We start from the raw sequence: 13,207 nt of genomic DNA on the forward strand, positions 1-13,207 counted from the left end.
CACGGAGCAGAGCGAGATGCGGGGCAGCACCGAAGGGAAGCTGGGATTAAGGGGACCCCAAGTCACCCCGGGGACCCGTTTCACCCGTGGGGAGCTCAGCTCCTGGCTGGTGGGGGCTTTGCTCTGCACATGGTGCAGCGGTGGGAGCTGGAGGTGAGGAGGAACGAAGGCAGCTGAAGAAACATCCGCTGTGACATTCAAAGCACAGCTCCTGCTCAGCGAGGCAGGGAAGCAAATCCCTGCTCCCGGCAGGAAGAAGGGACAGGAGGCACAGAGTGGGAGAGACAGGTTTATTGTGTTTCTGGGAGCAGTGCCTTTACATGGTGCTCAGGATAAGGTCACCTCCCTGCAGCCAGAGCAGAGGGATGGGGTGGGATGTTGATTCAAAGCGACAGGAACAAGAAGCTGCAGCCAAGCCCCTGGGGTCTGCTGCCAGCACAGGGCTCCACATGTCACCATGGGACTCCACGTGTCACCGCAGCCACCCCAGCATTTGCCAGAGCCACTCAAAAACATCCTTCCAGCAACATACTCAAGGGCCAGGGCATGTCACAGGAGTCAGCGCAGCCTCTCTGCTCCCACCGGGAAAGGGAGGGCATGAGACAAGAATAAATACAGTGTTCAAAGGCCCCCCTGCCCCTGTTGCTCCATGGGCTGGTGAAGGTATTTACAGGAGGAAATGTGTCAGCCAGAATCCAACAAACGAGTAGACACGTCCAGAAGGGGTTTAGGGGCTCGTTCGCATCCTGATCTCCTCTACCAGGTTCTCCCTGCGAACGTTGACCTGCACAGAGGAACACAAAGTTGCTTCAATACAACACAAGCAGCTTGATGGATCGTGCCTCCCCTGGTCCCACAGGGATGGCCAGCACTGGACCGGGCCCTGTGGTCACACCATGGTGCTGTCACCAGCCCCACTGCAGGGATCAAGCGGGCTGCAGCACATGTGAAGTGTGAATCTACGAGAGCAGCCACCTGCCTGCAACCTGCCAAGCCCTCTCCTGCCCATGATCATGAGAGTGATGCTCTTCCCACTCCTTCCTGCTGGTTCCAAAGCCAAGACTAGTGCATACATAGCACTGGTTGCACTCATTCCATGAGGGCACCTCCTGAACCTTCAAGCATTGGTCCCATGCGCTGGGTGGAATGCACGAGCAGTCGTACATGGAATCACCCCCCCATGTTCCAGGCTCCTGCACTGAGAAATATCCGGGAGTTCAAGGAGGTCACATGATGGTAAACTGCTCCACAGCTCTAGGAAACTGTGTGGGGTGAGGAAATGGAACATGAGGTGTTACAGAAGTCCCTGGAGAGACCTCTGCTTGAAAAGATCTAATGAGAAAGCCATCCTGAGAACCTGTTACAGGGGGCTTGGTGGCAAACAGGCACCAGGGCATGTGCTCCACACAAAGTCAAGATGGGCTGAGGAAACTCACCCACTCTCCTAAAGCCACCACCATCAGTCCACAGCCCTCACCTTGAGTCTGCCAGTTCCCTTTGGGCACTACACACAAAATGTGGGCCAGCAAAGCCACCTTGCCATGTACAGCCTGAGGGCACCACTGCAGAGCAGGCCCAGATGGGTCTGGAAGGCTGACCTGAGCTGAGGTCAAGCAGCCCTCATCCCCCTCGCGCCAACCTGCCCTGGGCCTCACCTCCTCCCTGGTTGCCACCACTCGCAGCTTGACGACTCCATCCTTGAGCTCCTGCTCGCCCACAATGGCAACGAGAGGGATGCCGGTGTCCTCACAGTACTGCAGCTGATTCAGCAGCTTGGGGTTCTTCTTGTAGAGCACTTCTGCCTAGAAGAGAACCAGAGAATAGCACCATAACATGTGGACCTGCTTGTGCAAGTCCAGAGGAGGCCCCGGAGCTGCTGCGAGGGCTGGAGCAGCTCTGCTCTGAAGCCAGGCTGAGAGAGCTGGGCTGGGGCAGCCTGGAGAAGAGAAGGCTCCTGAAGGGGAGACCTTAGAGCAGCTCCAGTGCCTAAAGGGGCTCCAGGAAACCTGGAGAGGGGCTTTGGACAAGGGCCTGCAGGGACAGGACAAGGGGGAATGGCAGAAAACAGCCCAGGCTCCTCCCTGCCCCCACTTTCCCCTCGCAAGGCTCCATTTTTTTGGGGTTTTTTTGGGAGCAGCACGGTATTCCAGCCGCCTCACAGCAGGGGCTGGAGTGTTGCCTGCTGTGGGAATTAGCCCTGAGGTGACAGACACAGAGCAGCCCTTGCAGTGTTACAGGGCTGACCAAGCCATGCTGCCCAGCCCGTCCTGCAGAACACCTGATTCAGGACACCAAGAAGAGGCAGGCTCCATTCAGGAAGCCCATCTGCTGCCCACCTTCTCCCTGGGACTCCTTTCTCCCAAGGCAAAGCCAGATCTGGTCCATCCCCGGCACAGGGTGGACCAGGCAGCTCCTGACTTTGCCATCACCTGGTCATACCTTGATTCCAGCATCCCAGAGCTCAGCGATGAGCTTCAGCCGCTCTTCCAGAAGCTTCTTTTGGGCAGAGGCCACCAGCACTTGTGTCTCTGTTGTCCTGATCTTCTCCTCAGAGGCCTAGGGCAGGGACAAGACTCAAAAGATGTCCTGGACATACAGAGGTATGTGGGACCCTTTGAGCAGGACAGGTCACCACCCCAGACCCATCAATTTAGCAGTGAAGAGGCTCAGGCTCAGTGAACAGCATAAACTCAGGAGTGTCAGGGAGGCCTGAGCTGGAAACTGTGGGTTAGATTAACAGCAGCCAGTTGAGATGCTCCAGTGCTGTCAGGAGCTGCCTGATCCTGTGGCAGATGCTGAATACTCGAAGTGGCATTTGCCTGCTGCTGCTTTCGCTGAAGGGAGAAGCCTTGAAAAGGTCACCTGCAGAGGAACAAACCTGGCCAGGACTGGAGGTGGTGGGGGAAGAATTCAGTTTCCGCTTAGAAAATGTGGCTAGGTTTGGCTGCCAGGAGACTCCACAACAGGCCTCTGGAGGAGGAAAATGTGCAGCAACGTTTTGGGAGCCTACAAAGACCTATTTAAGAGCCAAGCTGGAGAAAATTGGAGCTTATGTCCTGGTTCTGACTCCTGCTGCAGAGCACAGGAGGGGCCTGGCTGGCTTCTCCTTCAAAGACTGCAGCAAGAAAGACTCACTTCAGCATCTGCTGGACTGGGGGCATGTGAAGAAGATGTAAATCCTTGCTCCTTCTCTATTCTTGGTTGAGTACTAAAGACACCTACCTCCACTCTCTGCTCCAGGATGGAGAAGATCCGCTCGATGCCAATGCTGATCCCCACGCAGGGCACCTTCCGTCCCTTGGGATCGAACATCCCCACCAGCCCGTCGTAGCGGCCGCCTCCAGCCACGCTCCCGACGCTCACCGGCTCCTCCACGTGGTCGTTCTCCTGCTGCAGCAGCACAGCCTCAAAGATCACCCCCGTGTAATAGTCCAGGCCCCGCGCCAGGCTCAGGTCGAAGGAGATCTGCAGGACACGAGGGAAGCGCCGTCACCGGCTGCGCTCGGGGGGGCCGGGCTCTGCCCCTCCTGCCCCTCCTCACCTTCCCTGTGATGCCAAACAGGGTCAGGTACTCAAAGAGCAGCTTCATGTCCCCCAGCCCCTCCTTGGCCAGCTTGTTCTGGGACAGCTTTGGGTCCTGGAGAAGCTGCTCGATCAGCTCCAGGCCACCTGTGGGAAGGAGACCCTGTTAACAGGGTTAACAGCACCCCTGTGTTCCCGGCCCTCCCTGCCTGGCCTGGAAGAGCAAAGCCAAGGGCTCGACCCCACAGTGCTCACCGTGGAGCTGGACGTACTCCCCGATGTGATCCGCAGCCTCGGGAGAGAGCCCCTTCTCCTCCACCATCTCGCTCCTCACTTCTTCCCATGGCACCTGTGGGGGGAGAGAAGAACATTAGCCACAGCTCCAGGGATGTGGTCTCTACTGCGGAAGGTCTCTGCTAGTCCTGCCCCATAGAGATGGACAAATATATCTGCCCTCAACAGATCTTTATACAGCAGAACCCCACCAGACTCAGCGTGGTTAAGAGGTGCATGAGAGAAGCAGCAGATCGAATGCTCTCAGAGCATGGTCATAACTCCATTTCTTGTTCCTCTCTCAGTCTGGTTGTATCCCAACCCTGCAGTCAGCAAAACTGCCCAAAAACCTGAAGCCCCAGGACAAATATCCTGGGTTTGATTTCTGGCCACAACTGAACATCCAGCCAGTTCTCCTGGACCATGGGGAGAGCAGCCGGGGGGGACCCAGCCTCACTGCCCCTCCAGCAGCAGCACGTGCAGCCCAGGCCTCCAGCCCATACCTTGTCCAGTTTGTCCACACTGGAGCAGATCGTTCGGAACTTGCTGTCCGGGACACCACAAACCGCAAACATCCCATCAAGGATGCGCCGATCGTTGACCTGGGGCAGAGGGAGCAAGTCATTCACTGTGACTCAAAGAGATGCTTCAGCTGGCTCCAGTTTCTCCTCTCTCTGTTTTTGAGTGCGGAAGAGAAACCAGCAGATGCCTGCCGAGGTTTTTTGCTGTTTGGAATCTGTCTCTTCCCCATTCCCAGGGAGCGGAGCTGCCTCTGTGCCCATGGTAGGCCAGCTACCACAACCGATGGCTGCCAAGCCTGGGCAGGGCTATCACATTCTCCTTCTAGAGCCACATACCTCTCCACTCAACAGAGAAGAAAATCCAGTGTGGCCTATGAGTCCTCTCATGTGGACACATAAAACCAGGTCAGGAACAGACTGTGGACTAGGGAGATGAATTCAGTGTGTTATCCTGCTCTCCCAGTGTAAGAACAAAGGGACATTAAAACCTCACTAAGGAATTTTATTCTTTTTTGATAGTATAGAGAATTCCAGAGTTTAATTATGCTAATAGCAGGTAATTGAGGCCAAAGGCTCAGCTGGATTCGCTATTTCCATGGTTACTGAGAACATCTACAATTAAATTAGATGGAAACAAAGACTGCTCAGGAGTTTGTAATCCTCCAGCATCAACAGGAACCAGACAGTGGCTCATGGAAGGCAAGAACAACTGCAGGCAGGTCATTCTGCTGTCCCCATTGCAGGGTGCCTTCTCATCCTCAAAGGCATCCTCTTTCACCACTGCCCAAACCCACGGTAGCTGCACAGGCAGCTCCTCAGCACAGCTCTTAGCTCATCCCACCCAGGTTCAAGTGAAGGTAACTGCTCCCCTACCCAGTGGGGGCTGCAGACAGGAGCACAACACCCAGCCCACACTGCTCACCTCCCCTGCAGAGCTCAGCAGTGACCCGGCTCGGGGTCCCTCTCAGAGATCCCACCAGCCTCCTGCACATCAAGCACCCCTTCCCATTGCTCTCCTACTGCTGCACCCCCTTCCCCATCCTGCCTGACCTGCACACCCAGCACTATTTGCTGCCACACTAAGATAATGAGGGTGTTTTAAAGCAAACAGCTCAATCTACAGCAGGGCATGACTCTTCTGGAAAACACCTCAGCCCCAGAAAGGACTTTGTGGGAAGGCAGGAACCTGCAGAGAACACAGCATGCACTGAGCAGGTGCCCCTACTAAGGGACATTGGGAGCTGGGACAAGGGCAGGGATCCTGGGCCAGAGGCTGTGTTTTACTGCAGGCAGTGAACATGACAAACACCCTCTTTGCTGGCTGCTGGACATTTTGCAGGGGACTGTGGTTAGTGCTAAAGGGAGCTCTGGTACTGCAGCCTCAGGAAACCTCCCTGCATTCCCAGCTGAAGGCATGTTTGAGCTGAGGCCCAGCCTTTCAGCATATGCACCAGGTGAGGCAGAGGCAGGATGAGCTGCTGGATCAGGCTTTAGTGGGCTTTAAGAGTGGGAACAGGTACTGCTGCATAAACCACAGGAACGACGACCACAGCTTCCCACTGTGACACAGAGAAACCTGCTGAGCCTCACCTTGATGAGGAAGTCCCCGAGCTGCAGGTCACTCAGGATCTCGTGCGCGATCTTCAGGCACTCGGCATCGGGAATCATGGGGTCAAACTGCCCGGCAATGTCAAAGTCCTGGGGACAGGAAAGGCAGTGAGCAACTGAGCACCACTGGTGTGGCTGCAGCAACACAGCTTCAGCTCTGCTCTCAACAGCAGTTTGCTTACAAAAAGCAAAAGAAATTGGGTGTAAGGAAGCACTAGCCCTTGCTGATAGGATCCAGAAGGAATAGGATGTGGGTTTATGATCCTCTTTCAGTGAGGGCAGCGGTGCTCTTGTGTCCACAGCATTGCAAAGTGTTTGTACACTGTGCCATAGACAGTGCAGAGAGTGCACCGAAACCAGCCTGGTTTGTGTTGGAAGGGACCTTAAAAGCTCATCCAGTTCCAACCCCCCACCATGGGCAGGGACACCTTCCACTAGAGCAGGTTGCTCCAAGCCCCTGTGTCCAACCTGGCCTTGAACACTGCCAGGGATGGGGCAGCCACAGCTTCTGTGGGCACCCTGTGCCAGCGCCTCAGCACCCTCACAGGGAAGCACTTCTGCCTCAGAGCTCATCTCAATCTCCCCTCTGGCAGGTTAAAGCCATTCCTCTTGTCCTGTCCCTACAGGCCCTTGCCCAAAGCCCCTCTCCAGGTTTCCTGGAGCTCCTTTAGGCACTGGAGCTGCTCTAAGGTCTCCCCTTCAGGAGCCTTCTCTTCTCCAGGCTGCCCCAGCCCAGCTCTCTCAGCCTGGCTCCAGAGCAGAGCTGCTCCAGCCCTCTCCAGTTTGCAAGAAGCCATTCTGCTTCTCCCTCCTTTCTGCTTCTGGATGTGTGTGACCTGCTCCCTGCCTCTGGCTCAGCACTTTACTGCGTGATAGACTTTGAAACAGAGATCCTTGAAAACACAACCGAAAGGAGACAGCAGAGCAATCAGCAGCAGTAAATAAATAGAACAAAGGAACGAGGAAAGGGAGAAAATTAATTATTTGGTTATGACCTAAATGCAAAATGTGTCACTTTGATTCTTAGGATGTTCTTTTTTAATACACATGCCAGTCAAGTTAACGACCAGGGAAGAAGACAAGAGAAGTGTCGTGGTTGAAGCACTGAACCCAGGACAAGAAGTGATCTCAACTGAGGCAAAACCCAAAGTTTCCACCACCAAGACAGAAAAAAGAGATCATAAAGCCCGAGTGGTCTCCACCAGAAACTCCCAGATGAAACAGCACATAGAGCTAAAGCCCAACAGCAAGGTGTTTGAATAGCCCATGACTGGAAAACAGCAAAGAGAACATCAGTATTCTGAGAGAAATAAACCACAGAAGCAACAAGAGACCTTCTGTGTGACTCCTCTTTATGAATCCCAAAATGCAAAGTCTTCAATGAGGTTTTGAATACAAGAATAATTTTCATTAAGTGGGTGAAGTTCCACACGGCTTCTCCAAGCTCCCAAAGGAAATCAGGGCAATGGAGGAAGAAACAGATCACATCAGTTAGTCCCTGAGCAGCTGAGTGCATGAAAGGCTGATGCAATCCCTGTGGAAGTTGGGCAAGGGCTGGTTCAGTCAGGGAAGTGCCATTACCAGTGACACAGGTGAAATGACACTGAAAAACCCAGCCAAGGGCTGAGAATTCTATTTAGGAAAAGATGCAGAAACAGCTCCTAGGCTGAGCAAAGGGAAGTATCTCCAGGGAGAGAAGGTAACAGATGATTTCTGTGGCCTAAGGAAGGAAAGATTTCTCTAATCATTTCCCAAATGTTTATCTGGGACACAGGAAGAATCTGTGTCAAGGGATGACAGTTTACTTCTCCCTGTGCCAGTTCAGCTCTTTAAACAGCAGCTATCAAACACAAGGAAGTTTGGCCTGGATATTAAGGACTATTTCTAGCTATCTTAAGAGTGAGATCTTGGAACAGTCTTTCAGATGAGACAACAGGCAGAGTGGTCTGGAAATGGGAATTCACCAAGCTGGAGCGGGAAGGTATCCACAGGGTACAATGTAACAGGAATATTCTCAAACAGGAACCTGTTTGCAATACGAGGCCCTGGGAACTGTTAGCACAGTAGAACAAATCCATTCCTTGGAGCTACCACACTCAGCTGAGAAAGCCACAAAGGAAATTGCTTTCTTACCTGTCCTGTAATTTGGCCTCTGGGTTTTTCCCTTCCTTTGAAACACAGATTGACTAAGCAGGGGACAGAAGTAGTACATGCTACTGCTGAGGTGCTCACCCTGTTCATGTGTCCTGCTACACACCCAGGAGTAAAACTGCTGCTGGGATCAGAAGGAAATTCCTCCCCTCCACCAGGCTGGCAAGAATTGTGGGATGGAGCAAAGGCTGCTTTGAAGACACCTGGGGCACCCAGGAGCTGTACTACAAAGTCCCTCATACACCAGCACCCTGTGTCACAGCCACCGTCCTCACTTTGCCACTCTCAAGCTGCTTTTTACACCTATAAGGGCACACTAAGGAGAAGATGAGTGGATCCTCCTGAGCTTTCCACAGCAGGAAACCCAGCCTTTGGGTCTAGGTTTTTATGGTGGTAGGTCTCAACAGGCACTGCCCAGCCTCACTCAGCAGTGTCCCTGTCAGTGGCCAAACTCACACACTGGTAGAACTCCCGGTAGCGGCCCCTGGTCATGGCCGGGTTGTCCCTCCTGTAGACCTTGGCAATGTGATAGCGCTTGATGTTGGTGATCTTGTTCATCGCCAGATAGCGAGCAAAGGGCACCTGGGATGGGAGGGTTAAGGATGAGAACAAGGAGGGATCACCCCACCCAGTTATCAGTGACAGGCAGTGCTGGGTGCTCACTATCTCCCCAACACCCAGCACAGTGAGTGGCACACACCCCTGGGACAAAGCAACTGCTAAGAGAGGGATGGGTTTTCCATAGCTCCCAAGGTCTCCACAACTGCCCAAGACACAGCCTGCACATGCTGCCATTAATCACAGAATCCCAGCCTGGTTTGGGTTGGAAGGGACCTTAAAGCTCATCCAGTTCCAACCCCTGCCACAGGCAGGGACACCTTCCACTAGAGCAGGTTGCTCCAAGCCCCTGTGTCCAACCTGGCCTTGAACACTGCCAGGGATGGGGCAGCCACAGCTTCTCTGGGCACCCTGTGCCAGCGCCTCAGCACCCTCACAGGGAAGAACTTCTGCCTCAGAGCTCATCTCAATCTCCCCTCTGGCAGGTTAAAGCCATTCCCCTTGTCCTGTCCCTACAGGCCCTTGTCCAAAGCCCCTCTCCAGGTTTCCTGCAGCCCCTTTAGGCACTGGAGCTGCTCTAAGGTCTCCCCTTCAGGAGCCTTCTCTTCTCCAGGCTGCCCCAGCCCAGCTCTCTCAGCCTGGCTCCAGAGCAGAGCTGCTCCAGTCCTCGCAGCAGCTCCGTGGCCTCCTCTGGACTCACTCCAGCAGCTCCACATCCCTCTTAAGTGTCCCTATAGGCACCTTCCAGCAACTTGAGGTTGGATTCCAGTCTCACATGGGCTGTGTCCTGCAGCAGCCTAGCCTGGGTACCCCGCTGTGGGAGAAACCCCGCTTTATACAGGTCTTCCTTACCTCCATGTACAGGTGTTACTTCACTGAAGAAACAAATATCTAAGCAAGGTTCCTGCACCCACTGAACCACACTGCTTGCTCAGGCTCTCCCTGTCAGGATGGGGTCAGAAGCAAAAGACTTTCCTCCCTCCCGTGCCCACTGGACAGCATAACCCCAAAAGGAGAGCAGCAAAGGTGATGAGCCCCCTCAGCACCAGCTGTGGCAGGATACTGTCAGGTCGTAGCGCAGGGACAGCAGCTCTCCTCCTTGATCTTTCAGATCATAGATGAGCTTCGAGTCTTCACCGTATTTCCCTGTCAATGTCTCCTACAACAAAAGGACACACGAACAAACAGCATCTTCAGTGACAGGGGACCAGCCCTAGAGCACACAGAAAACAAGGAGAGAAAGGGAGGACACCTGGAGATGGAAGAATAAAACTCAGCCCTCAACACATCACAGGCTTTCAATTGCAGGATCCTCATCAGCTCAGCAACCTGCTGTGTCCTCACTCACCTTCAGCTCAAACACTGGTGTATCAATGACTTCTGCTCCATGGCGCTTGAAGCAGGAGATGATTGCATTGAAGACCTTCTCACGAATGGCCATTTGCTTGGGGCTGTAATCCCGTGTGCCCTGGGGTGAGAGGAGGAAAAGGAGAGCAAATGACACACTGGGTTAGAGGCAGGCAGTGGAGACAGACATGAGAGGCAATATGAATAAGCTATCATACTGCTGATAAAAGCAGACAGATCAGGTCCAGACACCAGATGTCAGGAGAGATGGTGAAAAGCAGCACCAAAAACCACTGGAAAACATGAGGACACAGCTAAGACACGATCTGCCACAGTCTGCAGAGCTAAATCTAAGTCAGGAGTTTTGTGTTGCAGGAAACAAAGGAGCTAACACAGACCCAACACTAGAGGGTCTTTTGAGTGTCAGCACAGCTCGGACCTGCCCACGGCTCTGATCCAGACGTGTCAGCCAGACCCCTGCAAAACCAACCACCCCGGGAGAGGTGGAACCACAGGGCAGGCACGCTTTGGAGCCATGGAACAACCAGCAGCTCCACAGCTTCCAAACACACATAGAGAGAGATCTTTCATTCAAAGAGTGATGCCTGTGAAGTGCCCATTTGCTGTTCACTGGGATGAGCTCCCTTTTAATTCCTTCGCTGTTAAGAGTCACTGCGTTATATCAGTGACCACCTTTAGGCTCTCAGCAACACACAGGTCACTGTTAACTAACCAGATCTCCCACTGGCATCTTCCAGGGGCTGGGAATCAGGCCGGAGGAAGCAGCGAGAGGAGCTTCCTGACACCCCACCTGCAGGTCGCGCAGCGAAGAGCAGCTTCCAGCAGCACGCTGAGGTGGCTGAGGCAGGTGGAAACCCACGCCAGGCTTCCCTGGCACTCACAGAGCTGCAAAATCCTCTCTCCACATCTTTAAACAGTGAAATACCCTTCCAGGCCTCACACCAGTTACATTTACCAAAACGTACAAAGGAATTGGACAAGGGAGACAGTTTTGAGACATCTCCTAAGTCAGTAGCATTAACATCAGCTCTTTAGTTTGTGAGCAACATTCACAACTGCCTCCACAATGCACAGCTGGTCTCTGGTTAGCTGCTAGTGATGAAAACATTCAGGTTACAAACAATTTCAGCATAAATTGCACTACGGACACTATTCTCAGGGAGGCCTGGACACTGAAGAGCTATCCCTGAAGGAAGGGTCCTCCTGCAAGCAGACACAAATGTCAGCAGCTGGTAAATGGGATTTCCCAGCCTCACAGGCTAAGGCAAGATCAAAAGCCACGAGACTTTTCTTGCTCCCCCCATTTCAACATATGCTGACATTCCTGGCAAACACTGCCAGGGTTTCTTTGGCTGGCTTAAGCTTTGCAGATCCCCCACAACGAGCCTGGCACCAGCAGAGCTGCACGTTGCAGCACTCCCTGCTCACCCAACCCAGCAGCAGCTCCATCCACTCTGTCCGGGTTACAGGGAACAGGACCAGCTTAAGGACCCTTGGTCCAGAGAGCCAATGTCTGCAGGTTCTCACAGGGCCACAATATCCCAGCCTGGTTTGGCTTGAAGGGACCTTAAAGCTCATCCAGTTCCAACCCCCTGCCACAGGCAGAGACACCTTCCACTAGAGCAGGTTGCTCCAAGCCCCTGTGTCCAACCTGGCCTTGAACACTGCCAGGGATGGGGCAGCCACAGCTTCTGTGGGCACCCTGTGCCAGCGCCTCAGCACCCTCACAGGGAAGAACTTCTGCCTAAGAGCTCATCTCAGTCTCCCCTCTGGCAGGTTAAAGCCATTCCCCTTGTCCTGTCCCTACAGGCCCTTGTAGTAGGGTCAGTATTACAAGAGCTGAAGAGTCCTAACCCCTAAACTGACAGGGCAATGCAGTGCCATGACCTTACTTCAGATAGTGCAATTCCAGCAGATACAAGACCTCTCACACTGGGCAGCTATAATAAAGCTTGGCCAAAAGGGAATTTAGTTTCCTGACCACACCAGCTAGTGACTGGCTTGTCACAGAAGCACCAGGAAGTCTGTATGTTAGTAGGGTCTCTGGGTCAGGCACTGTCAGGGGTATTTTTTACCCCTCTCTCCCCTCTTGCTAAGACGGAAACAGAAATGAGAACACAGACAGGCCAGTTTGTGCTGAGGTTCTGCACGTAGAGTTAGGTGCTGGGAGAAGTTACCTTTGGGGTCTTGAGCACAAACTTGTGTTTCCCTTCATCTCCCCCCAGCTGGGCCTTCATCTCCAGCAGCTTCGCCACCTCCTTTGCAATCTGGGGAAGGAAAAAGGAGAGAGCTGGGGGTAAACCTACCTGCCAGGCCCAGCCCACAGGCCTCCCCAGCACCTTCAGCCTCAGCATTCCCACTGCAGCCAGACTCCCTGACATCAACACATCCACTAATCCCAGCCTCCTACAGCAATCAGAGGGGCACTCCCTGCTCCTCTCCAGGACTCCCCACTTCTGCTACAAGTCCCCCAGTCTCAGCACCCCCAACATCCCCATCAGTCTCTGCCTCCCACGACCTCCATTACCCTCAATATCCACCTCCCCAGTCCCACCTCCCATCCCACCAGCTCCTGCTATGTCCACCCCAGCAATCTCCAGCATCCTCCTCCCAATCCTGCCACCCCCAAGCACCCCTTTCTCCAACCCAACACCAGTATCACCGCTTCCCACTCCCACCTCTCCACAGACCCCAGCCCCTCTGCTCTCCAGCCTGTACCAGTGCTCCCATCCTCCCCATCGCCACCACATCCAGCCCAGCAACACCTACCCCAGTTCTCCCAGTCCCCCTCAGCACCCGCGCCCAGCAACCTCACCCCAATCTCAGCCCCCCCTCCAGCCCAGCACCCCCAGTCCCCATCCCAGCACCCCCGCTCCGCTCCAGGTCCCCGCTCCCAGTCACACCAGTCTCCAGCCGTACTGGTGTCGTCCCCCAGCCCCCGCCGCACCTCGTCGGGATCGGCCTTATCGTGCTTGAGCCGCCGCACTGCCTCGGCCTGCGCCACTGCCGCCTCCTCCGCCATTGCCGGCCCGCGCCTGCGCGCCGCCGCTGCCCCGCCACTGCGCCTGCGCAACGCCGCGCCCCCTCCCGCCGCACCGGGGCCGCGCCCGCGCAGCGCCGTGCCCGCGCGTTGCCATGGCAGCGGGGCCGTGCCCGCGCGTTGCCATGGCAGCGGGGCCGCGCCTCAGAGCATCAGGAACCACCAG

General features: G+C 54.6%; 1 protein-coding gene across 1 annotated transcript; it reads right to left on the bottom strand.

Annotated features, from left to right (window-relative positions):
- Positions 1-276: 276 nt before the first annotated feature.
- Positions 277-13,132, bottom strand: HARS1 (histidyl-tRNA synthetase 1). The gene is made up of 13 exons (XM_030504042.1): positions 12,949-13,132; positions 12,179-12,268; positions 9,982-10,101; positions 9,697-9,792; positions 8,532-8,657; positions 5,907-6,014; positions 4,299-4,397; positions 3,778-3,871; positions 3,542-3,669; positions 3,223-3,465; positions 2,440-2,556; positions 1,656-1,802; positions 277-784 (listed from the first exon to the last, which is right to left on the bottom strand). Exons 1-13 carry the CDS (start codon positions 13,021-13,023, stop codon positions 728-730), a joined length of 1,500 nt encoding a protein of 499 aa, XP_030359902.1. The 5' UTR covers positions 13,024-13,132; the 3' UTR covers positions 277-727.
- Positions 13,133-13,207: the final 75 nt, after the last annotated feature.

This window comes from Strigops habroptila, chromosome 12 (assembly GCF_004027225.2).
Source record: "Strigops habroptila isolate Jane chromosome 12, bStrHab1.2.pri, whole genome shotgun sequence".
NCBI lineage: Eukaryota > Metazoa > Chordata > Aves > Psittaciformes > Psittacidae > Strigops > Strigops habroptila.

What these genes read in the sequence shown, in the direction of transcription:
- HARS1 (XM_030504042.1), bottom strand. Translation starts at nt 13,023, where the DNA reads ATGGCGGAGGAGGCGGCAGTGGCGCAGGCCGAGGCAGTGCGGCGGCTC. An exon ending in CACCAGTGTTTGAGCTGAAG is followed by an intron (nt 9,793 to 9,981) that starts GTGAGTGAGGAC and finishes CTTTTGTTGTAG; the next exon opens with GAGACATTGACAGGGAAATA. An exon ending in TCCTGGAGCAGAGAGTGGAG is followed by an intron (nt 2,557 to 3,222) that starts GTAGGTGTCTTT and finishes TCCCTGCCCTAG; the next exon opens with GCCTCTGAGGAGAAGATCAG.